This window comes from Haliotis asinina, chromosome 4 (genome assembly GCF_037392515.1).
Source record: "Haliotis asinina isolate JCU_RB_2024 chromosome 4, JCU_Hal_asi_v2, whole genome shotgun sequence".
In the NCBI taxonomy this organism is placed as follows: Eukaryota; Metazoa; Mollusca; class Gastropoda; order Lepetellida; family Haliotidae; genus Haliotis; species Haliotis asinina.
The window spans coordinates 23,493,332-23,517,744 of record NC_090283.1 but is presented as its reverse complement, the minus strand read 5'-3'; the positions used below and the strand labels follow the sequence as shown (position 1 = coordinate 23,517,744).

At 40.8% G+C, this 24,413-nt stretch overlaps 2 protein-coding genes across 2 annotated transcripts; both read left to right on the top strand.

The window, feature by feature from the left end:
- Window positions 1-969: 969 nt before the first annotated feature.
- Window positions 970-8,758, top strand: LOC137282058 (uncharacterized). Its single transcript, XM_067813807.1, has 3 exons — window positions 970-1,288; window positions 7,932-8,063; window positions 8,487-8,758. The coding sequence occupies exons 1-3, from the start codon at window positions 970-972 to the stop codon at window positions 8,756-8,758; spliced, it is 723 nt and encodes a 240-aa protein (XP_067669908.1).
- A 5,313-nt stretch (window positions 8,759-14,071) lies between these two features.
- LOC137282057 (uncharacterized) lies at window positions 14,072-21,503 on the top strand. The gene is made up of 3 exons (XM_067813806.1): window positions 14,072-14,390; window positions 20,922-21,053; window positions 21,244-21,503. Exons 1-3 carry the CDS (start codon window positions 14,072-14,074, stop codon window positions 21,501-21,503), a joined length of 711 nt encoding a protein of 236 aa, XP_067669907.1.
- The last annotated feature ends 2,910 nt before the right edge of the window (window positions 21,504-24,413 follow it).

Below are 24,413 nucleotides of genomic sequence, written 5' to 3'. Positions count from 1 at the left end.
ATTTTAACTAAACAGCACAAATCATATATCAGGACATGCGAAATTTTATTAGAAACATTTTGAGCCCATTTGCACATCAGTTGGTCAATCCTGTGTAGAGTTATGGCGGATTTCCTAACCCCCTATATTTGAAGGAAAAACTGGTGGCCATATTTAAAGATGGCCACCAAAATGGCATTTGGCAAAGTGATCTGAAGGTCCATCAACCATTTCGGGACACTTCAGACATCAAGCTAGTCAAAAATCATAACCACATCTGTTTAGCAAATTGGTAAGAAATTCGGTTTGGCACATGTACTATGGGTCCTATTGTTTGGTAGCTACCTTGAATGCACGATCCGGGTTAAAAATGATACCCAGCAACCTAGTTTGTAGTAGGAGGCAATTATTGATCGACTGGATTGGGTGGTACGGATCGCTGTCATGGTTGATTGATGTCAGCGTATCCTAGTACCGTAGTACATCGTCATGGTGTCAGCCAGTGGGTTGTCTGGCACTGTAAACAACTGAGTCTGGTCCAATAATTGAGTATGTGGCAATCAAGCCAGCGAGCCTCACTACTGATCCGGTTGGTCATGCAGGAAGCGTTTCAGATCACTTCTAACCTGTATGCATTAAATTTGTACAGGAAAACTATCTGGTCTCAACAGACGAAATAAAACGTTTTAGAAAGTTTACAAACATTAACGTTGCCTACTGAGAGATTGGTATCCTCTTGAGAATATCCTGTGGAGTTGATTCAGTTCAGAAAAAGACTTTCGTTATTGTCGTCAGCGCGTGAAATCTAATTACCTTATTAAGACGTCAGCCAAGCAGACCAAAACATCTAAAAGACCAATGTACACTTTGCTGGTTACTTATGTTTCCAGCAAAACAAAGCGGTGCTGGCTTAGGTTTCTAGCGTACAGGCTTTATCAGGACGCTCACACGTATACACGCTACTGCAGAAACTGCGTTGAATGTTACGAGATGTGCATAGCTTACATATGTATCCTGGCACTATGGCGGACGTGTTCGGCGGATTCAAAAAGCATTATTCAGAGTTGTAGTAATTATTCCTATAGTCACGCGTCTAGGCTTGATAATCGGCTCTTCTTCCACAGGTTGTTGTGGGAGAAAAACTATACGAGGAAACCTGAATGTGCCGTCTTCTGTTCCCAAGAGAAAACTTGTGTTAGTTTTCAAGTCAACACAGAAGAATCTGTCTGTCGTGGGTACGCCGTCACCTTCAACCTGAACTCCAAGAGTAACTCGGCTCCAGGATATGTTCTGTTTGAGTCACATAAAGGTAATGCTCATTATTGTATATTCTCCACTTCACGGGTAATAGGTCGAGCAAAATTAACAGGAGCTTACATTGGGTATTTGAAAAAAAAACTAACAACACTGAACATATTCCGTTGCCACTCGCCCTTCGTGAATAATACCCTTACCTTTGACACACTTGTAGGTTATGGGACTGTGAGGTTACCCAATTGTTAAAGCGTTCGCTCGTCACGCTACAGATCCAGGTTCGATTCCCTATATGCCCGCAATGTGTGAAATTCACTTGTAGGCTTTTTAGAGAGGTTTTCTATTATGTAAACTTGTCGTTCAGTCATCAATAGCAACATTTCGAAACCTAAGGGAAGCAGCGGGAAATTCTGCGGAGAAACGACACCTGAAAATGAGTACGGATTACAGCGGAAAATTTGCAGAACACACTCGGAATGCACAAAACGTGCAATGAATAGCTGCGTTGGGTTACGGTAGTAATTCATATGAAGTGAAGTGAAGTGAGTTTATTGACAGTATGGGTGGCCACTGGCCCATTATACATTTAAAAGAGAAATACAGTGTGTAGCACAACAAAGCGCCTGGAACATCAGTTATACATTTGGCAATACAAAACGTGATCGTAGTTTAACTGCTAGGAATACATATTTTGCAAGCAGTGATAATACATGAACATTTTTTTATGCTAACAACTGTTGAAATTTGGTTTCTGAGGGAAATGTGAAGTAGTATGCAGGAATGAGGGAGCGTCTTAGACTATCATAAAAAGGACATACCAAACAAAAGTGATATTCTGATTCAATTTGTCTAACTATACACATGGGGCAAAGTCTCTCTTCCCTGGCTAAACCTATTTTCCTACCCTGTTCAATGAATAATTTATGGCCAGAACAGCGGAATGCAGTAAGGGCAATACGATAAACCTTAACAGAAATACAAGATAAGTACTTTTCAAAACCTGCCTCTTGTTTTACAGAGCGGTACAAAGTTAGTTTGTTATATCTGTGGAGATCTTCAAACCAGCGCTGCTTATCAATATCTATGCATCTCTGCTTGAAAGAGGAAATGAAATGATTTATAACACCAACATCCTGCTTACTCCAGACTTCACCAAAGCCATACTCAAATAATAACGACTTTACCTTTAATGCCCAACAGCTCAAACCCTGATTTGCTAATGATAACTGGTAGGAATAAACTTTCTTAAGAATAACATTATCATCTTGATACAAGAGTCTTATCCAATACTTGATACTTCATATGGTACGGAAGAACTTCAACATTTGCATTCAGGACAGAATAAGCTTCTACACACCGCTGTTAACCCTCGCAAATCATGTTTGAGTTTGGAATGAACGTGTCATTTCTGCAGAACCTCCAGTAAAGATCAAAGAATGTTTCCAAGAGTCCACCTATGAAAACGCTGGTCCGACCACGGCACCATGGAAAACCCTACTGGAAACATGGAAAACTTCAACTCCTCCACATGGACATGTCTACTGAGACGTTGCAAAGCTTGGATCTCCTTCATCTGCTGCTGATGCTACATCTGTACATTGAGTGAGTGAGTGAGTTTGGTTTTACGCCACACTCAGCAATATCCCAGCTATATCGCGGAGGTGTGTAAATAATCGTGTCTGGACCACACAATCCAGTGATCAACAGCATGCGCAAATGGGAACTGATGACATGTGTCAACAAAGTCAGAGAACCTGGCCATGCGATCCATTAGTCGCCTCTCACGACAAGCATAGTCGCCTTTTATGGCAAGGATGGATTGCTGAAGGCTATTCTACTCGGGTCCTTCACGGGTCCACTGCAATGAAATATTGAACAGAAGACGAGCAAGACAAAGGTCATCCCCCCACCCCCCCACCCCCCACCCCCACCCCCACCCCCACAACGGTTCTAAGTGCGTCCATGGCTGAGAGTGGAACGAAGAATTGCTCTTGGTAACTATGACAATCTGATGGAGGAGCCCCACTAACAAAGATGGACACCAGTTTCAGAGCCACCGTCTGTCCTGCCCTGAATTGTAAAGTCACCATACATCATTTGGCCCCTGGTGACAAATATCCGACTCTGGCATATAACTTCAGGGTATCTCGTCACACCACTGCAAGCTTTATAACTGACGTCTGCTTGGCGGCATTGATCACTACATAGACGAGGTAATACAGTGTCCAAATACTGAGCAGGAATGGAAATCACTCAGGATAAATGGAACCTCTTTCATGCTCTCGGAGCCTTAGATGGGAAGAACATCGCCATTAGAAAACCAACATCCTCTGAATGTCGGACTCTCCATACGCATGGGATCTGTATCTTCTGGTGGGGGACCTCCTTGCCACCCTTCTTGTTCCCTTTGGCTTTCATCATGGCCGACTTCCTGGTGGGCGCACTGAGAATGAAAGGAGAACGGGCTTTCATGTCCATATTTATAGTAGGAGAAATATTTTGCAATAAGCCATTTCACAGTTATTCCGCATGCAGCCCATCCCTTCATTCTGTGAGCGAAGGCGTTCCACGTTTATCCGCACGTGAAAGCAGCTATTCTGTAGCCATTGTAAACCACACAGAAAAGGAAGGAAGAGTTGTGGAAGGGCAGCACAAAACATGCGCTTCTTGTGTTTATATTAGGAATGACTGAGAAGTGTTTGCGGAAATGGCAGAATGTCTTTAAATGAACAGCAGAAGTTTGCAGAATAACATTTGTCCCACAGAAACAAAGACAGAATTTGTTTTTCGCAAATGAGCTTCAGTCTGGCTGAAGAGGAAAAAGACACTTGCGCATTATTGCGTGTCATGGCGGAATGCTGTGGAAGAAGGGTGAAGATTAGCGGTAAAAGGGTGGAATACAGTAGTTTTGCTTCCACAGTAGTGAAATGGAGGTATAACCGTTTTCTAATTTGCCGTTGATGTTTCCAATCTGTAAATCTGGGTCATGTCAGTTCCAGATGTGAAACTTGGACACGTGTTGGACTCAATAATTGCTTCATTTATTTCCTTAGCTGATGTACCGACGATGTAGATTCTTGTATACATACTTCTTTACATAATGAAACATACTAGACCTCATAAAGGGGAGGGGATGACATAACCCTCCTGCACCTGAACAGTTCAGATCGTTAATCTGCTGAAAACAGCCTCCTTGTCTTTGGTGGAGCCTGCAAAAGCAATTTAGAAATGAGTTTGTTAAGGACGTGCAGGACATTCCCAAACGTGTCGATGCAGCTAATATAATGATGTTTGACAGAATGCCGTGTTTTCACATTCGGCTTACGTTTCTGTGTCCTTTCGATTTCTTCGTCAGGGAAAGTTGCATCACGGGTTTGTTTATCTGCTGTAGATTTTGGCAAAAAGGACAAATCTTGCCTTTGCTTTACATATTATGCAGTTTTGAATTTGTAAAATGGAAATACACAAATCTGCAACCACTTTGGATATTTTAGAAGTGGAAACTAAACATGCAGTTTACGGATATATTTTAATGGTATCAGACTTTGTTCAGGTCTATTGAATTTTACTTTCTTCATGTTTTAACCCAGGAAGGTTTAGGTTAGAAAACAGTGGCCTTCAGTAATCAGCGCCTGTCGCTACAAGTAAAGGTTCTGCCTTGCTGTTCTGTGTATTACAGTGAATATAACTATGTTAATTTCATACACATCGACAACCGAAGAAGTATTATGACTTGATAATAGTAACTGCTGCTCAGGCCCAGTCACTTCCCACTCCCAATCACCTAAATTTGATTCAAAAAGAAAATCTCAACATGAAATGCTGACAATGTAATAAATTTACAGAGACCGTCTAACACCTTGTCAGTGGAAACCCTTCTGTGGCACAAACAGTATATCTTAAATGGCATGATGACATGTCTTGTTGCTTTTACTATGATCTCCTCCATGCCTGTGGCTTTGACTCCGAGGTCCATCTCTAGTACGACACTGAACATGGCCAGGGCGTTATTGAAAAGTGATGCTTCTAAACATTCGCGGATAAGGCCCACAATGCAGGCTCAAAAGAATTCCTTCCAACGAACTTGATCTTTTCATTTTTGATAAAGCCAATGAATTTATTTTTGTCATTTAATTTATTTTCCCCTTCTGACAACAGATTCAGGAACAAAACATGCTAAATATGCATATCTCGACTTAGAAATGTCTCGCTTGCACCCCAAGCACACTGGCGTCAGGCTTCCCACTTTTATCAATGATTGATGTGATCAGTCAGACCCATCTTAGATGGCCATAGCACGGGAAGGCTACACTAAAGCAAAAACAGAGTTGTAAATGGTGTGGCTAAAGCTGCGCTGGGCATGGTTGAGTGATCGTGTGAATGTGCTCTCCCGGCTAAGCGTTATTAGCCAATCTAGAAATCTAGTTGAATTATTTCCGAAGAAAAGTTCAGATCCCGCAAACTAGCTGCCTCACACGTGCACTCAAACACCTTTAACGAATTACTTATGATTATACAACCACTTATTTCTTTGAGATATCTTAACTTATTGGAGGGTCAATACCATATTTTTCCTTTTCAAACTGGTTGAGATAAGAGATATTGTTGCCCTACTCATTATGTTTACATTAACTTAGAAGGATAAACATTTATTGCACACAAATATCTAAAAACAACGACATATGTGACTCCTAAATTTTCATATTTCATAGCTGTTTTTATGCAAAGTTTTCCAGTATTTCGGCTGACGTTGCGTTAATGACATTTTGATTTAAAGTTATAACGTCACAATAAATTTGAAGGAAAACTCTTGTCCCAAACTTCTCTGTTGGTGCAATATATCACTCATACAAACTAAAGTATTTTACATATAACAATGCGCGGTACCGAGGCTTGTACGTGAAGTGTGACTTAAGCGGCAATTGGAATTTTTCAAATGTGGCTTTTTCGGGTGGACGCCCTTTTGTATATGATGTCGAACTGCGTTTTGAAGAATGGGATACCTTATAGACAACGATCAAGGCGTAACAATTGTACAAAACGTCATCGACATATTTGTCGATTTGGCTGAAGAAGAATGATCGTACATGTCTTTGAAACACTGAAGTACCATCACTTGAGATTTTCATATCCAGAGCGCTGACGAGTTCAAATAACTGTTGAAACATGACTTTGAATATTCAGAATATTGAAAACCAAATCGCTGTACCTTCTGATAATCATGTTGCGCCATGAATTGTCTACCTGTGTTTGTTTCTCCTACCAAGAAGCAAAAGCCATCCTTGTGGGGTACGCCGCATATCTTTAGCAACCATAATTATTTAAATACTGTGATTGTTCCTTTGTACCAACAAAGAATTAGTAAATGTATGTACATAGCAACAAACATCGACTTCAAATACACGAATTCACTTTCATCTGCCATTTCTTTCACAGTTAACAGCCTCGATCAAGCAATTCAGGTGGTTCACTGAACAAGCAGCTTTTCACATTTTGTTCACAAATGCATTGTGTGATGTTTACAATGATTTTTTATTGCAGCGTCAGTACTCTTACAGGTAAATTTTTAAAATGGTCTTTAGTGTCTTAAAGACATTTTCGTCAGACATGGCATACGAGGCACCACAACGGTATTTTTTCTGTTTGTAATGAATGTGTGACGAAGGTCTCTGTCCTTGATTCGGCATGCCGACGTTTACGTCATTCCAAAGGTCTTGTCCATTGCTTCCAAAGGTCTTGGTTGATGGCTTTATGGAGATGAAGGTTTTGGATGAGTTACTGCGGGTTGACGTTTTTAAATTACTTTACTTGTCTGTCGAATGTTTTCCGTTTCACCCATTCCACTAGCCGGTCCGGATGTAGGTTACGCCACTGCTTGCAACGTTGCCGTCATTTGTTGTTCCAAGAGTCGCACTTTCCCGTGTCTTGTCGGTAGCTCGCTGTATGGGCTTTCATGTGGGCATAGACAGTACCACAGACATTCCTCTTGTAGCTAAACACGTCAATCTTAGCATTACCCCTTCCATTCAGAATACAGAACAGGCAGGCAAAGTGTCCAGAGCATCAATAAAACCTGGAAGTCCACCACGCCTGCTGTTGACGTCACCACACATGTAGCCACAGGATATGTTTATGATGAGTGCCACGGGTGGATACGTTTACGACGTCAACGACGTCAGTGAGTCTGACCACCCGATCCCATAAGTCTCCTGTTACGACGGACACACAGAGACACAGACACACACATACACACACACTCTCTCTCTCTTTCACACACACACACAGGCACAGATACGTATATCCGGCATGATATCTTACATCCCATGTCTCCTCTTACGATAGACCTGGGTTCCCGAACCTCTGATGAGGTAGTGAAATATGAATCAGCATATCATCTCACTTGAACAACAAATCTTAATGCTATATTTATTTTGCTTTTTATCATGAGTATCTAAAAATCCGGTTCAGCCAGAGACATTTCACACAAACAGATTTGAAATATGTCTCACTCTATGATAAACGATACAAACCACATTTTGCAGCACCGGCAAAATGAAAACTTTACTGAAATTATGTTTGATAATTGTTTAGATTTGTAAATATGTAAGTAAGGCGGTATTTCAACCGGAATTTTCAAGATTGGTTAACTTATCGCCTAACAAGGATGGATGAAAACTGAAAGATTTCTTCTCCTTCAGTGACAGGATTTATTGGATCTTCATGTACTAGCAACGCCGACTGCACCGTGCCAGGCTCCGTCTGTGTCAACTCCGAGTGTATGTGTGACCCAGGGCTGTCCTTCTCCCCACAGTCAGCGACCTGCAATGCAAGTATGTACAAGTGTATCTTCCTCATAATGATGACGAAAGATTTGGATTTATGTTCTCGGTACATTAGGTGGATGTATTTGTATATAATATTATACAACTTTTGTCAGTCTTCATTCCTGACTCTTGAAGATGTGGCTTAGAATGGGTTCTCGGTAACCCATGCTTATCGCAAAAGGCGACTAATGGGGTCGCGGGCTCGCTGATGTGGTTGACACATATCATTGTATCCCAGTGGCGTTGATCGATACGTATGATGTTGAAAAGTCTGGAAAGTCTGGTCCAGACTCCATTATTTACAGATCTCACCTGGCTGGAATATTGCTGAGAACGGCGTAAAACCCAACTCGCTCTTCTGTGTTGACCAGCATTTTAAACATCTTCTTGATGCCTCCTTATTTCTTGAGGTAAAATATCTCATTACAGCTTGCGCCTCGTACGGTTCTTATTACACTACGGTACACGGCTACTACATCGGTAACAACAACATGGTTTCTTACACCGGGGTGACTGAACAACAGTGCAAGGAACGCTGCACAAGCACTACCAGCTTCGTCTGTCGGTCAATTGATTGGGGAAGGTCAACCGGGTTTTGTCACCTCACTTCGGCAACTCTAAAGACCGTCCATGCGGGGAACTACCGTATAGTGCAGGATAAGGAATACGTCACGCATTTCTCCAGAGAATGTGAACTTTAACCCTGTATCATATTTGGCTCGCTGCATTGAAAAAGGTCACTCCTAATTTTAGCAAAGCCTTGCAAGCATTCTGTGTACATCCTTTGCATGTTAACGGTGATTAAACGTCCTTGGAACTGTCCGTTGTAACAAAGCCTTGCAACCATACTCTGTATCTCCATCGAAGCAACCATACTATGTATCTCCATCGAAATGTCACTCCTAACTGAAATACTTTTTATTCAGCCATGTTAGCTAATCTTCACTTTATGGTCAATGTCCGTATACCATCACGCACTCAAGCGCACACAAACTCACGCACCCACCATTTTATATATATATATATATATATATATATATATATATATATATATATATATATATATATATATATATATATATATATATATATATATATATATATATATATATATATATATGTATTGGTGTGTGTTTGTGTGTGGTGGTGATGTGTGTGTATATATTCATTATGGTAAATGTGTACCTGGCAAACCAGCCATTGACAATTCGATCATGACTCCTTGAAGAGGAGGTGGTTAGATTCATTGACTTGGATGACACATGCCAGTGTATCTCATTCCAGTAGACTGATGCTTGTGTTGAAGGTGTGTGGTTTGCACACCTTCTGGGAAGCTGAAATATTACTGAAGATCAGTTATGACCCGGATCTTCACGAGCCCTTGCTATGAAGATAATTCAAGTTGTTGGTGAAAGCATGCCACAACAAAGCTACAGATGTTAACCTCACTAGAATTTACAGATTACAGGACACAGCTGATAGAGTTTGCATTATTCTGACTGTGTGTCCAATGACGTGTCTTTAAGTAAAACCGGACCGTGTGAAATGATCAGGAAGGTGAGTAAAAACATATACATAGTTTGACGCAATAGTTTAAATCGTCACGTAATCCAAACAAGCCACACACTAAAATCAAATCTTTCAATTGTTTGAATAATTTTTGGAATGTTGAAAGCGGCGTAAAACCATATACACTCACTGTATCACAGCGTGACACCCTCTGTGAGCGGGAAACGTTTTGACTTTGAATTAACAACTTCAATGTTGTTTGCTCCATTAAGCAGATTTAATGGGTAAGTGAGTGACTGACTGAGTGATTTGAGTTTCATGCCGCACTAGCAATATTCCAGCTATATGTAAACAATTTAGCCTGGACCAGACGATCAAAGGATAAACAGTATGAACATCTGTCTGCGCAGCTGGGAACCGATGACATGTATCAACTAGCTCAGCACCCGATCTCTATAGTCGCCTCTTACGACGAGCTTAGTCGCCTTTTATGGCAAGCATGAGTTGCCGAAGCCCTATTCCACACCGGACGTTCATGGGCGTTAATGGTTGATGTGTATTTTACTACACAAGGTAGCAATAGTCTCATGGATCCCTAATATTTTACACAATCAGCACTTCAAAGTCTTCCAAAATCCCGCCTTTGGTTGCTGGTATTGACCAATGTTTGAACTATAACACAGTAGCCCCTCGATACCAATCAGAACACAGTTTGGGTATTAATGACAAATGAGAAAATGGTTTCCAACTTGACTGGTAAATAAATGGTAGAGGAAAGTTTGAAATGTTGCTCTCAATAATCCTTAACAACAACAACAACATCGCTGAACCCGCGTCTCGTTAGTTCCCTGAATATGTTCAGGAACTGACGAACGGCTTTGCGACCTGTGAAATTTGCGAATTACTTTACTGCACTGACTCAGTTTGTGATCAGTGAGGATTTGAGAGAATGCTTATTAGAATCGGAGGGTCACTATACCTGATTCGACCTGGGTTACTGAGATAGAATGCAATGGGTGGATGCTGATACAGTCGGTCTACGTCTTGCCTGGTCCAGACTCGATTTGCACAAACTTCTTTGAAATAAACTTATTTTGGCGTCGATAAAACATCCTTTCTGTGCATATTGATCTTCCTGTGAAATCTTGTAAAATCATGATGGTTTCAAAGTTTTACATATATGTTCACTGAATTTAGCACTCAGAACGAAAGCAAACTTCGAAACTTGTAAACGTAAACTAATTAAACTTGATTTTTCTGTAAAGGTGAACAAAATGCACAATTCAGATATATAGCTGCTGCCTGATTTTATGCTAAACGTTTAATGCCTTTCTGAGAGACATTGACAAAGAATGTATAGGCTTTCATATGTTGAATGTAATACATACATGTAAAGCATACGGCAGATTGTTCATACATACATACATACACACACACACACACACACACACACACACACACACACACACACACACACACATACATACATACATACATACATACATACATACAGACAGACAGACAGACAGACAGACATACATACAGACATATATACACACATTCTGGCTGCCTGGATCTGTGCGCTATATAAATATCCCGTATGCCTCGTTGTGGTTGGCCCCAATCGTGGAATGTTATTCCTGAACCGATGATATATCACCCTATTAAGGGTGGCGAACTAGGTTGTTTGTCTGTTACATCTCAGCAGATTGGCTGAAAAGTGTCATCATTTAAAACTATACATATGGAAATTAATTAAGCAACACCAAATTCAAAGACACATAAAAACTTAACAAAGTTTAACGAAGTAATTTTGATGATTGATTATTCAATTTTGATGTATTGACATACAGCATGAGCTTTTCATGGGTTGATATGACGCGCGTGAAGCTTGCACAGCGCACGTGCATTGCTTTAACCTCAACTTTCGAAAAATGCACTTTTTCCCTGGGGTGTTTACAAGCGCAGGTTGTCGATTGCATTCGGTTTTTCATTCATTTCAATGTCATGGCACGTAGGAAATTATCAGAGGCCACTCGTTGGCAAATAATCGGCATGAGGAATGCTGGTATGTCTCTAAGACAAATCGGGACTCAAATCGGACGACATCATTCCATAATTTCAAAACTTTTGAAAAAATACCGGGCCACTAATGAAGTTAAAGACCTGCCTAGACCAGGAAGACCCAGGAAGACCACAGTCCGGGAGGACAGAGCTTTACTGAGACTTGTACGGCGCAGGTCCTTCGACTCGAGCTCTCGGTTGAGACAGGAGTGGCTTCCAGGGAGACCCATCTCGAACAGGACTGTTCGGAATCGTCTGAAAGCTGCAGGATACCGGGCAAGGAGGCCAATCAAGCGACCCAGACTGTCTCCAGCCCATAAGGCAGCCCGACTGGCCTGGTGTAATGACCGTTTGCACTGGAACATTGCCTCTTGGAGGAAGGTCCATTTCTCAGATGAGAGCCGGTTCTTGCTGCACATGGTGGACGGTCGTACTCGGGTCTGGAGGCAGAGGAACACAGCAATGGCTCCACGGAACATCCAGGAGACTGTGGCCTTTGGGGGAGGTTCCGTTATGGTATGGGGGTGCATTTCCATGAACTGCAAGTTGGATATCATTACCATCCGTGGCAACCTTAACGGTGTTCGTTACCAACAGGAGGTTCTTGACAGGGCTGTGGTACCTCATTTTGAGAACCATCCTCTGGCAACGAGACCCATATTTATGGACGACAATGCTAGACCTCACAGGGCGCATGCTGTAAATGATTTTTTGCGGCAAAATGCAATTGACAGAATTCCATGGCCTGCCATGAGCCCTGACCTCAACCCCATTGAACATTTGTGGGACTTTATTGGCCGTCGTGTGAGGCAGAGAGACCCACCAGTCCATAATCTCAACGAATTGACGGCTGCCCTGCATGAGGAGTGGAACAGGATCCCCCAGAATCAGATCCGGAGACTCATCCAAGGAATGAGGAGGCGTCTGGAATCGGTGGTGCGTGCGCAGGGAGGACACACTAGATATTGATGAAAGTCGGTGTGCAGACTCTCAGATGACTGTGCTTTCTTTCCATGTGACATTTGTGTTAATACACCTGACAACAACGTCTGTGGATGAATAGTAAATTGTGTCCATTTTTTCATGAATTTAAGACAGTTTTAAGAATTTGGATTTCGTTGCAATAAAGCAAAGTCTTGATACTTTTTCCCTTTAAGTTGTTTGTCAGAGATCGTCTGTTGAATAAAAAAGTGTCAAACTATATCAACCCGGCATATTTTGATTGTCAGAACACTTCAAAGTTGCTCCAATAGAAAAAATTGGGGTGTTGCTTGATTAATTTCCAGGTGTATATTACAGCTCCAGGGCTTGATGACATTCGAAACCGGTACTGGAAACTACCCCCCACCACCCTCCTCAAACTCGATTATTCTACTGTTTCAGTTCTCTTGTGGATACATGTGGTGTTCCTCCATGGTTCAGCAAAGGTGGAACAAAGCTCCTCTGATTCCCCAAATTCCGCCCTATCACATGTTTGGATGCTCAATAAAACATATTAACAGGGCGTTTGACAAACCTCGTGTCATTCTACTACACTGCCAATGGTAATTAATAATTTACAGGGAGCGAGAAAGTGATATTGGTTGTGCAAGGATATCTTTCTTGCACATACACATAAATGATTTTGGAAGAGGCTGAAACATATTTCCGCAACCGATGTGCGTACAAATTGTCAATGGATTTTAATCAGATCTGAAGTAATTACAATATAAAAACGATATGCCAAGTCTCTCCTCCTACGATTAATTCTCAAGGGAAAAATACCCTTTAAGACACAAAATTAGATTTGAAAATTATTTAAGCGTTTTACCACAACGCTGCTGGATTAAACTTCTTCTTGTTCCTTACATCTTGAAGTCAGCGCTGGAATGGCGTATATGTAAAGTATATGTACTCTTTGTAACACCTCTATCGGTGATGAATATTATGCATTTTAGAACGTCCCTATTTTGTTGATTCCAGAAACCAATTTAGTAAACCTTAGTTTCACAAAATGCCAAACACTGTTAGACTTCGTAGGTTGTTTCAAAATGAAAAAGTTGGTTAACTGCAAAATGTTAACTTTAGTACTTCTTGTTACACTCTCATGCCCAGGCACACGTCACTGTGAATGTGAATGATAAACCTGATCGTTTTGTATGAAAGGTTTCCGAAGTATATTTGTATATCATGTCAGTTCTTAATCAAGAGTCTACACTTTTGACAAATTTGCATGGTTTTAAGTAGTTTTACTTATTTATCGAAGACATCATTGAAACCTGGTTCTTGTTTCATGGGGCTACGCCCTAATTGATAAATATTCATACCATTCCTGCACACAAGGCGAGGCTATTGATTGCCTTCTCACCGAGTAATGTTTGACTAAGGTATCGAGTTATCGACAGTCTTCACCAAAATACCAACATGTATAAACGCTACTGCAGAAACATAATATGACAAGAATGTCTAGAACGTACTTATATATCCTGGCACTATGGTGGACGTGTTCGGTGCATTCAAAAAGCATTATTCAGAGGTGTAGTAATTATTACTATAGTCATGCTACTAGGCTTGACAATCGGCTGTTCTCCCACTGGTTGTTGTGGATGAAGAACTGTACGATGATTGCTGAATGTGCCACATTCTGTTCCCAAGAGAAAACTTGTGTTAGTTTTCAAGTCAACACAGAAGAATCTGTCTGTCGAGGGTACGCCGTTACCTTCAACCCTAACTCTATGTATGACTCAGCACCAGGATATGTTCTGTATGCGGCAGAAAAAGGTACTGTTCGATGGGCATTTGTTAGTTTACAGGGTCCAGTGTATCATATTTTGCGTTAGATTATCAAAAGATAAATTTGAGGTAATGACACTTTCAGAGCACTTCAAACTTACACATCATGAATAATTATGATTATAATTTTAACACTCGTGTTGCCACTTAAAAGAGTGGTACTGTTTTTTAACGCGACTCTACAAATCGTTCAGTGACTATTTTCTATTTTTGTCTCTTTGTATTTCCAATATGGTTTCGTTCCTCCACACATTTGCTGAATCCATACCGGTTCTGAATTCACAGGATCCACTAGTTCAAGTGTGGATGAAGTTTTGCTGAAGTTGATATACTGTGTACATATTGTTCGATATCGAATTAGCAATCCAGTTTAATCAATTTTCACTGATTTTTCAAAAACACTTTTATAACCTGCCGAACAAAAGAAAGTACACATATGTAATTGTTGCTGCAATCCTAAATTTGCGTTCTAATTACTAAAATTATTGAGGAACACTGGTTGTATAGAACGCAATCATCGTGTTTCATTTACCAAAATGCAACCAAAATCAATTGTAGGTGTTTTGCAAACTTGTGATTGTTGTCTCATGCACGAGCAATTGTAACAAAGTAAGAGACAACAACCAGAAATACAACAATGTAGACGTTTCTTTATTCTTCAACTCCGTCACATAGTCACCTGGGAGAGAGAGAGAGGGAGAGAGACAGAGCCTGGGTAGTAGCGAAGCTGTGTTGTGAACTCCTTCTGTGTCTGCCTGATAATTGAGACCTCCTCTTTATACGTTAGTCATGCTCGGCCAGAGTTTTTCTGCACTGTCCAGTGACCATTATCCAGGGGATTTCTACACGATCTCTTAGACCCCTGGTCACTCTTACTACACTGGCTAGAGTCTACTATACAGGGCAATTGTCCACTCATGGAGCTACGGGGAGCTAACCTGCACTGACCATTTGGTCATTGTTCTGAGTTTCTGCACGCAGGCTGTGGCCCCTACATCAACCCCGATACTCCGGGTTAGACATGGCTTCTCTCTCTCCCTTTCGTTAAAATGGATTTGTTAACACAGCTGTCATGGCCCACTGAGTCCACTTTGCTACGTTCGTCCCCTTGAAACAAGAACATTTCCAAACGGAAATTTTCTTTTAACATTCAATTATCGGGGTTTCTTCATAGGATCGTCTAGGATTTATAGAACAGTCCTTACGTTGTGTTTATATATGATCACTGATTGATGTAAAAGTCTTGGTGCAATGGTCCACAGCATAGGGTGTTGGCTGCACATATAGCCTCTTCTTCACACCAAGCACATGGTGAGTTCATGTATACACACTGAGTTGCTTAATCACCAATAGTTGCTGTAACAAGTCACATCTTTCGTAAACTTCATAGGGTTATTTGAATATTTATGTACAGTTTGTCCACAGCGTAGGGTGTCGGCTGCACGTATAGCCTCTTCTGGACACCAAGCACATATATCCTGCAGCCAGTACAATCCACATTCTTCGCTAACTGCATCTCTGAGTTCTCAGCACTCCTCCCAATTCTGCGTCAGATCCAGTTAAAAGGCCTTTAGGGATCTCGTTGCAACATATCTAGTCCTAGGTATAGTTGTCTGATGACCGGTGCTGTGTCTGCATCGCTGGCGTCAATCTCTCCTCCCTGTAGAAGTGGCGCAGAGGCTACTCGCTCTCTCTTGGCGTTTCTCGCACTTCCTGACTCCATCGGCACCATTTCAAATTCGGGAGTAACCTGGTTGTGTCTTCCCCTCTTTATTCTTTTGGCTAGCCAGGATTTTACAATTTTTCCGTATCCTATGAACATTATGATTACCAAGGCAATTATGAACCCCATTAACAGAAAGTATTTCCAATAAGACATCTCCCCGTTATCAACAGTTGTATCTCTATCCCTTAGCTGCTGCATTAAGTGATGCACTGGAATACTCTCGACCCCCTTTAGCTTATCTGGCAACTTGGACAAAATTAAATTTGGAAGTTGCTTTCGTAATGGTTCTAGAATAAACATACTGGATATATTCACTTTACGTATTAACCTTAGGACATTATTGTCCACAGAATGCTTGGTTTCTTTGTGATTATAGGGAAGTAAGGTCACATGATCGTTCGAGGCCGAACAAGTCGCGTTAAGTTTCACTACATCGAGGGGAGGATAAACTCTTATTGTACGAAGTTGTCGTACATCATTGTCGCACACGACTGTGAATTCAAGCCTGTCAGTGGTTGCTACGGCCCATTGACCATCAGATAAATATTCTGCCTGGGGCAGGATAGCTCGTGGCTTAACCTCGGTATCACACAGCATCTTTACTTTTTCGATATTTTTCGTGAACAGGGCAATGATACAGAGACGGCTAGGATTAATAGGATATACTGGACGCTGAATTTGGTAATAATTCGTCAAGGATCCAGTACACAAGCTTCATTCAGCCCCGCATAGAAGCAAGTATTTTGTGCGCTTAGCGTTAGTTGCTATCAAACTAGTTTCTAGCTTATATCTGGACACCATGTTATTGATAGAATTTTCCTTGATATTGAGATCATTGAACATTATCGGAATTGAGAGATTTTGGGCTTGGTAAATTTCGAAATGTCCGTATAAGTCAAGCAAAGACAGAGGAACAATTACTATTATCTTGTTATCATAAAGGACAGTGTTACATTTTAGTGTTTGACAATTCTTTTTTCCGGATCTCCTGCTAAATTGAACGTCCTTCAGAGTTGTCAAAGTAATAGGGGCGATAGTACTTGGAGACATGTGGCTCAAAGATAGTATATTTAATTGCAGGTGGATATGTTCAAGGTATGTGGACAGAAGTTGTAGAGTGTCCCTTATCTCTTGGATCACCAATTCCAATTGTAAATATGCTCTTACGGTCCATTCCAGTTTCGTGATACGCACATCTGTCAATAAGTCACGTTTGCCAGTCTTTCTTCAATTACTTGTAAGCTGCCAATAATGTTATTTATCGCATGCCTATTGCCGTTAATTTCTACTCGTGATGCATTTGAGATTGTTAGACCTTCCTGTACTACGTGTGCCATACTTGCTTGATTGTCGGTTAGCTTTTTAATGTTGTTTTTAATTCCTGATAGATCTTCATCTGACACAGGGCCAAATAAAAAAACTTAGCGCTTTTCCTACAAACTGTAACAATGTCCTTTTTGGTCGTGACAATCGTTGATATTCGTGAAAACAGCTCTCAAGTGCCTTCAAGGATATATTGAGTCCAATGAGACCTTGGTCTAACTTTCTAAACATGCCCAATATACTAGTTGAATTATCACGATGATGTTTATTAATTAACCCTCGCACAGAGTGTTGCGTCAATGTCATTGGGACACTTATTGAGGAAAGCATAGTATGGGTCCAAGTCAATTACAAGGGTAATTAGCCATTTAGAACGTGTAGTCGTTATGTCATTTAATTTCTGGAATACTACGTTCTCATAAACATCATAGTACCACTGGCTATACCAATTAACAAGAACAAGAGACCACCCATTCTTGCGTTCTGGAAAACACAATAATTATCTATAAGTACACATGTATTGTCATGACAAGTTTCATTCATCCAGTCTGTACGTCTACCACCAAATATAATAACTCATCATACAGTTTGTGGTTACATGTAAATACGTCGTAACTGGATACATAATATACACAATATTTGTGCTAACCCCTCACTGTCATGAAGCCTTATACCAGTTGGGCTATAGCTTCTAACAAACTTTTAACGTTACTATCGTGTTTCCTATCACTGTTCAATCGGGATTTATGGCTTACTGCGCCAGCAAAGGCATGTTCCTCATCACTGGACGTAGCCATATCAGGTTGTCCGCTAGTCGTATCGGATGACTTGTTAGAGGGGTCCAATTCACTATCGTCATACAGGTGATTTCTTTTACTATTGTGTAGACGTTTAGCCAATTCAGCTAATTCATATGAGTCAGATCTCTCTGTGTCGACACCGTTTAGCAATTTGTACCAGTGGATTTTTTGTCGGCAAATCTGATTCATCAGAACCTGAGTCAGAGGACGGAGAAACAACTAAAGTAGCCTTCCGTCTTGGGCGGCCATCCGGTTTCTTTGGGATATCCCATTCGTCAAGGTCCGCTACTCTGAGATGTTCTGCGTGAGCTTTTGTTGTCGTTCCAAATTTATGGGAAAGTGTTATCCCCCTAAGCCTGAACGTGATTGTAGCGCTGCCCTCTACAGTTAATAAAGTCCCATTGACTCCTTGTAAGGACACCGTTCTTTCATCTAATTTAACCCCATTGCAGTAAATCAAATACCCTTTTATGCATTAAGGAGACTTCTGCTCCTGAGTCAGTTAAACACCTTTAAGAACCCTTTGTTTTCCTATCTTTATGCTACATGAATTCGGTCTGCCAGCAATATAATATGTCCATGTTCTCCTAGCCCTTGTGAATAGGATCCATCACTTCGATTATTACCAGATTCCATCTTGCGATATCCCGATGAGGCGGACGTCCCTATTCTCAAATGGAAACGAGCCCTAAGATTCTGTTCATGGGTTGCTGAAGTAACTGCTGTTGCTAAATTTGGAGGATCTCTCTCATGATTTTCTTTTTTAAATAATCATGTGTCAACCCATCAATAAAGAACCCTACCAGCTGTCTTTCAACCGCTAACCCATTGCCATCTTGTCCTGCATAAGCCTCTTCTGCTAGGTTCAGTAGCCTTTCGGCGAACATTTGCACATTTCCCCCTGTTTTTGTCTCAATGTTCTTAATAACATAAAAGCGTGTTGGGAGTCAGTTATCTCAGCAAATCTCTGTGCTATTTCAGCCTTTAATTCTTCCCAAGTTGCCTGTTCATGATCTGACATGTATCGCTGGATAAAATCACTGACTGTACCTGTACTTCTTTGGTAAGCAATTAGTTTCCTTTGGTTGTCATTAGCATTAGTCAGGATAGCGTATTTCTCAATACTTTTAATTCATCCTTTGTATCTCTTAGGTTCTGCCTCAAAATTTTGCACTACACTGGAAATACCCTGAGCCCCTAGTGTGGTTGACAAATTCGCTAACTGTCCCGTTATCTGTCCTGCCAACCTTTGTAAAACTTCGCCTAATTCCTGGCCAACCAGAGTATTAACGAACCCATAGTTACTCACTCGTATTTCGCAGTCCACTGGGTGCTCTGGGTCACGGCACCAATCAAGAACCCATCCAGCCCCTTACTTGTAACAAAGTAAGAAACAACAACCAGAAATACAAGGATGTAGACGCTTCTTTATTTTTCAACTCCGTCACATACTCACCTGGGAGAGAGAGAGAGAGAGAGAGAGAGAGAGAGAGAGAGAGAGAGAGAGAGAGAGAGAGAGAAAGAAAGAGAGACAGAGCCTGGGTAGTAGCGAGGTTGTGTTGTGAACTCCTTCTCTCTCTGCCTGATAATTGAGACCTCCTCTTTATACGTTAGCCATGCTCGGCCAGAGTTTTTCTGCACTGTCCAGTGACCATTATCCAGGGGATTTCTACACGATCTCTTAGACCCCTGGTCACTCTTACTACACTGGCTAGAGTCTACTGTACAGGGCAATAGTCCACTCATGGAGCAACGGGGAGCTACCCTACACTGACCATTTGGTCATTGTTCTGAGTTTCTATGGCCCCTACATCAACCCCGATTCTACGGGTTAGACATGGCTTCTTCTCTCTCCCTTTCGTTAAAATGGATTTGTTAACACAGTTGTCATGGCCCACTGAGTCCACTTTGTTACACAATGTTCAGACATGTTTCTCATGAAGAATGAACAGTCACTTGACACAAATCTCACGAGAAAATGCCAAGATTGACGTCATCGAAGTGGGAAGGTCCACAGGAACATCACATATGGGTACTTTCAACAGCCGTGTTGCAAGGACATCGGGTTGATCAAGACAAACTATTTTTCAGCTGTTAAACCGTTTCAATATGACAGGCTAGACATATGATCGACCCAGAATTGGTCATCCCAGAGTCCCAACACCCCAAGAGGATCGCTATCTGCGGGTTATTCACCTACACAACCAAATGTTGACGATGACGTCATCAGCAGCCACACCATTGGGTCATCGCCGATTTACAGCCGTTCGCCTGTGTCGATTCTTCCGTGCTGCTGGTCCAATCGACCGCTGCGTTGAATGGCCTTGACCTTCCATCATCGGAAGAAGCCTCTGCAGTGGTCATAACTACACCGCTATATATCGGTAAAATGTCAAAATTGCTGATAAACTCGTGCATTGCAGTGTGCTTCAGTGTACATTGCCATGTCATCAAAATGCTTTGTTATTTTTATCTCATTGGAAGAAACACTACCTGTGTATATTCTTTTGCTCGATGGTTTAGAGTCAGCTTTTTAGAGTGTCGACTAATTAATTTTATTTATTTCAAATATGTAAGTAAGACAGAACTAGCCTTATCGTAAGTTTCAATGCTTACAGAAGAACAGTGTGTATATCGCCTAAATAACACGAATGAAAACTTCTGTTGCAGCGGAAGGATTTATTGGATCATCATGTCAGGAAACCTCCGAGTGTACAGTGCCAGACTCTGTCTGTGTCAACTCGGAGTGCATGTGTGACCCAGGGTTCTCCTTCTCGCCACTATCAGCGGCCTGCAAAGCAAGTGGGTACAATTATGTCTACCTAATAAATTTTACGTTCTGGGTATGTATGAAGAATGCATGTCCATACTAATAATTTGTTTAGCTTATGTGACTGCCTTCATGACAATCTGTATTACTGGATGCATAATTACAACCTTGGTCTTGGAAATGAAACCTCCTCGCTCACAATGGTACAATATCCCATTACAGATTGCACTGAGTACGGCCATCATTACACAACATTACGCGGCTACTTCATCGGGAGGAACAACATGGCTACATTCTACGGCTTGACGGACAAACAGTGCAGGGACCACTGTACAAACGAAACTAACTTTGAATGTCGGTCAGCTGATTGGTCAAGGGTACGCGTGAGATGTGACCTCACTTCGGCAACTCTCAAAACTGACTGCACCATGGTGGACGACAGGACGATCGTGACTCATTATTCTAGAGATTGTGAAGTGTAATCTCATTCCAGTCCTGTATCAAAATGTATCATTCTTGGTTCAGCTGAATGAATCATATGGACACTGTCTTGAACGTAAAACGGAAATTTGGTGCCATATGGTCGTCCATCTCACTGTATTTTTCGCCTTAAAGTAAAACAGATGAATTCAGGATAATGATGACATCAGAGTTGCTAGCGTTCCAAGGTTTATTCAGATACAGAGTCGTTAACAAACATTTCAGTTCAAATCAGTATATGAAGATATGAGAACAATCATATAATATTCATCTTCATAACTCTCAAACTTAGCAGAACATCAATGTTTTAAACATTACATAAATATTGTATTTCAGTTAAGTTATATACATTTAAATATACATATGTGTATGAACACATGATACGGTACATTATTACAAATAACTGATATGAGTATTTGTATACATAACATTATATTTATCACAACATCAACGTAAGTTGGACAATATACTTTTGTGTAATACCTTGCTGAAAAATGTTTTAAAGTTTACTGAATGACACATACAATACACAAACATACGGTAACACATTAGATTTCTGTTGTAACCTCAGCTTAAAATAATGCAACATTAACTATTATACCTATTGTAGATGTTTTACGGTAGTGCCTTTACGCACCACCGTACTCATTTTAATACAAACTCTATAGAACAAAATGTTTGAAACAATACTTTTACATACGTGTAAGTGTACTCATGTTTGGGGGGTTTCAAACCTTCACAAACATTTCAACAATTTCACAATACATTGAACGATAACTAAACCAATGAAAGTGAGTCAGTTAGCCGAACATCTAAAATAATATATATGATTTGAAGTTACCGACATCTAAAACAGTAATCACAAAACACTTTCAACGTGTAATTAAACGAACATAGAAACAACCATGAAAAATGTCTTACCTTAAAGTAAAACAGATGAATTCAGGATAATGATGACATCAGAGTTGCTAGCGTTCCAAGATTTATTCAGATGCAGAGTGACTTGACAGTAAAACTGCGCCTGCTTATATATCGGAGGAACGCATAGCAGTTGTAAATTGTTGTCACCGTTATCCCTTTGTTATTTCATGGGTAGTTCCTGGTTGACACAATATTCTCATAAATTGCCTAATGCATGTCTGACTGAAACCGGACGGTGGTAATACAAACACAAAGGCTACCGTTTCATTTAGCCAGAAGCATTTCAGATTGACCGCCGACTTGTCTGTGGGATTATAATTAAGTGGTCAGCTTGTCAATCAGGAAGTGACATGCAGCCGGTAACTCCAGTGCAAACAGTATGTCTATGTCTGGCGGCATGTATTTTACAACCTGAGTGGGTTACTTTGTTTGTAAGAACGAAAAATTGCAATATAGGTATATTTGTGAATTCTTATACATTTTGAATATTATAGTTATTATGCGTGAAATATTTGCACTATAACAATACTCAAAGCGGGAAATGATTTGACCTCTTTGAGCTGACTCGTTATTTGAAGTCTCTGTAAATGTGAGTTATATCTGTAAAACAACAACCAAAAAAATTTACTCATCTCGCATTCAATGCCTACGGCTTCGGCTTTCGCGACATTTTATAGTTTGACCGGACGCACTTTCTGGAATATTGAGGATGACAGCAATGAACTAGGGGAAAATAAATAACATTTGCCCTGAGCAAATTGAGCATGTTGTAAGATAAAATGTGATAAGGCATGTTGAACTGCGCGTCTGATAAAGGCACTGCATCCCGATTACAGCATTTATGCTTCTGCTGATTGCTTAATTGTCTCGTCAAAACTCGAAATCTACAAACCTACCAACTGGAATTTTGTAGACTGTGATCATAACAACAAATACAATCCTAAATTCCGAAACGCATTTTTGGCTCAGACTACTCTCGCTTAGATAGTTGAATTCCGGTATGTATGATTTCCCTGCAGAATGTATTGGTAAATCCAAAGACGTAAGATAACTAATTAGTCCAAAAACTGAAGTGTGTGCGTGTAGTTAGTCAGAAGGATAAACAAGGATGATGTCTGACTGGAACATTTCATGATGGTAAGCTGAAGTTTCAACCTCACTTGATAATTGCAGTGTTTGGATGTAGATTGCTTCCTTTGGTTCGTCGACCCGTGAAGATCCGGGTTTGGATAGGATTTTAGTAATCCATGCCTGTCTTAAGAAGCGTCTAACGGGATGGTCAGACTCGCTGACTTGGTTGACACTTGCCACTGGACCATAGTCGATGCTCATGATACTGACCTGAATGTGATGGTGAGACTTGGTGGTCTGGTCTGATGATGTGGTTGTAACAAAGTTGCTTGGATTCACGCCCATTATGACAATCATTGGGCCTGACTCGATTGTTACAGTTCGCCGCGATGTAGTTGGAATATTGCTGAGTGCGGCGTAAAACTGAACACACTCACTTAGTCACAAACGTTGCAGAATCAACTGGTTCATTAAACTAAAGTATAAACACACATTTTCAACAAAAGGTACTGGCAGAACTGGCAGACTAAACTAGTTGGAATATTGCTGAGGGCGACGTAAAACAAACCAGACAAAAGCCTTTGGTTATGATTCAGGTTTGTCAACTTTATTGTACTTGCACTCAATCCATTTAACTGTAAACTATTTACTCTCACCTGTATAGAAGCCTCTCGTTCATACTCGTACATCGATTGCATGGTGGTTAAACATCAGTTGAAATGTCGCTCCTAATTGCAATAAAGACGTTGTTCAGCCATGTATCTTATTTTTGAACTGTTGCTGTGTAGAAAATATTCGAATGTCATAAAATATACATGAAATTTGGTATACACTCGTATACGTGTTTGGCACACGGTTGTTCTTTTATGTTTATTTTTGCTACATTTTAAAACTATGAATACACAGAAATCGGCATTCCA

What these genes read in the sequence shown, in the direction of transcription:
- LOC137282058 (XM_067813807.1), top strand. Translation starts at nt 970, where the DNA reads ATGTGCATAGCTTACATATGTATCCTGGCACTATGGCGGACGTGTTCG. An exon ending in TCTGTTTGAGTCACATAAAG is followed by an intron (nt 1,289 to 7,931) that starts GTAATGCTCATT and finishes CTTCTCCTTCAG; the next exon opens with TGACAGGATTTATTGGATCT. An exon ending in GTCAGCGACCTGCAATGCAA is followed by an intron (nt 8,064 to 8,486) that starts GTATGTACAAGT and finishes ATCTCATTACAG; the next exon opens with CTTGCGCCTCGTACGGTTCT.
- LOC137282057 (XM_067813806.1), top strand. Translation starts at nt 14,072, where the DNA reads ATGTCTAGAACGTACTTATATATCCTGGCACTATGGTGGACGTGTTCG. An exon ending in TCTGTATGCGGCAGAAAAAG is followed by an intron (nt 14,391 to 20,921) that starts GTACTGTTCGAT and finishes CTTCTGTTGCAG; the next exon opens with CGGAAGGATTTATTGGATCA. An exon ending in ATCAGCGGCCTGCAAAGCAA is followed by an intron (nt 21,054 to 21,243) that starts GTGGGTACAATT and finishes ATCCCATTACAG; the next exon opens with ATTGCACTGAGTACGGCCAT.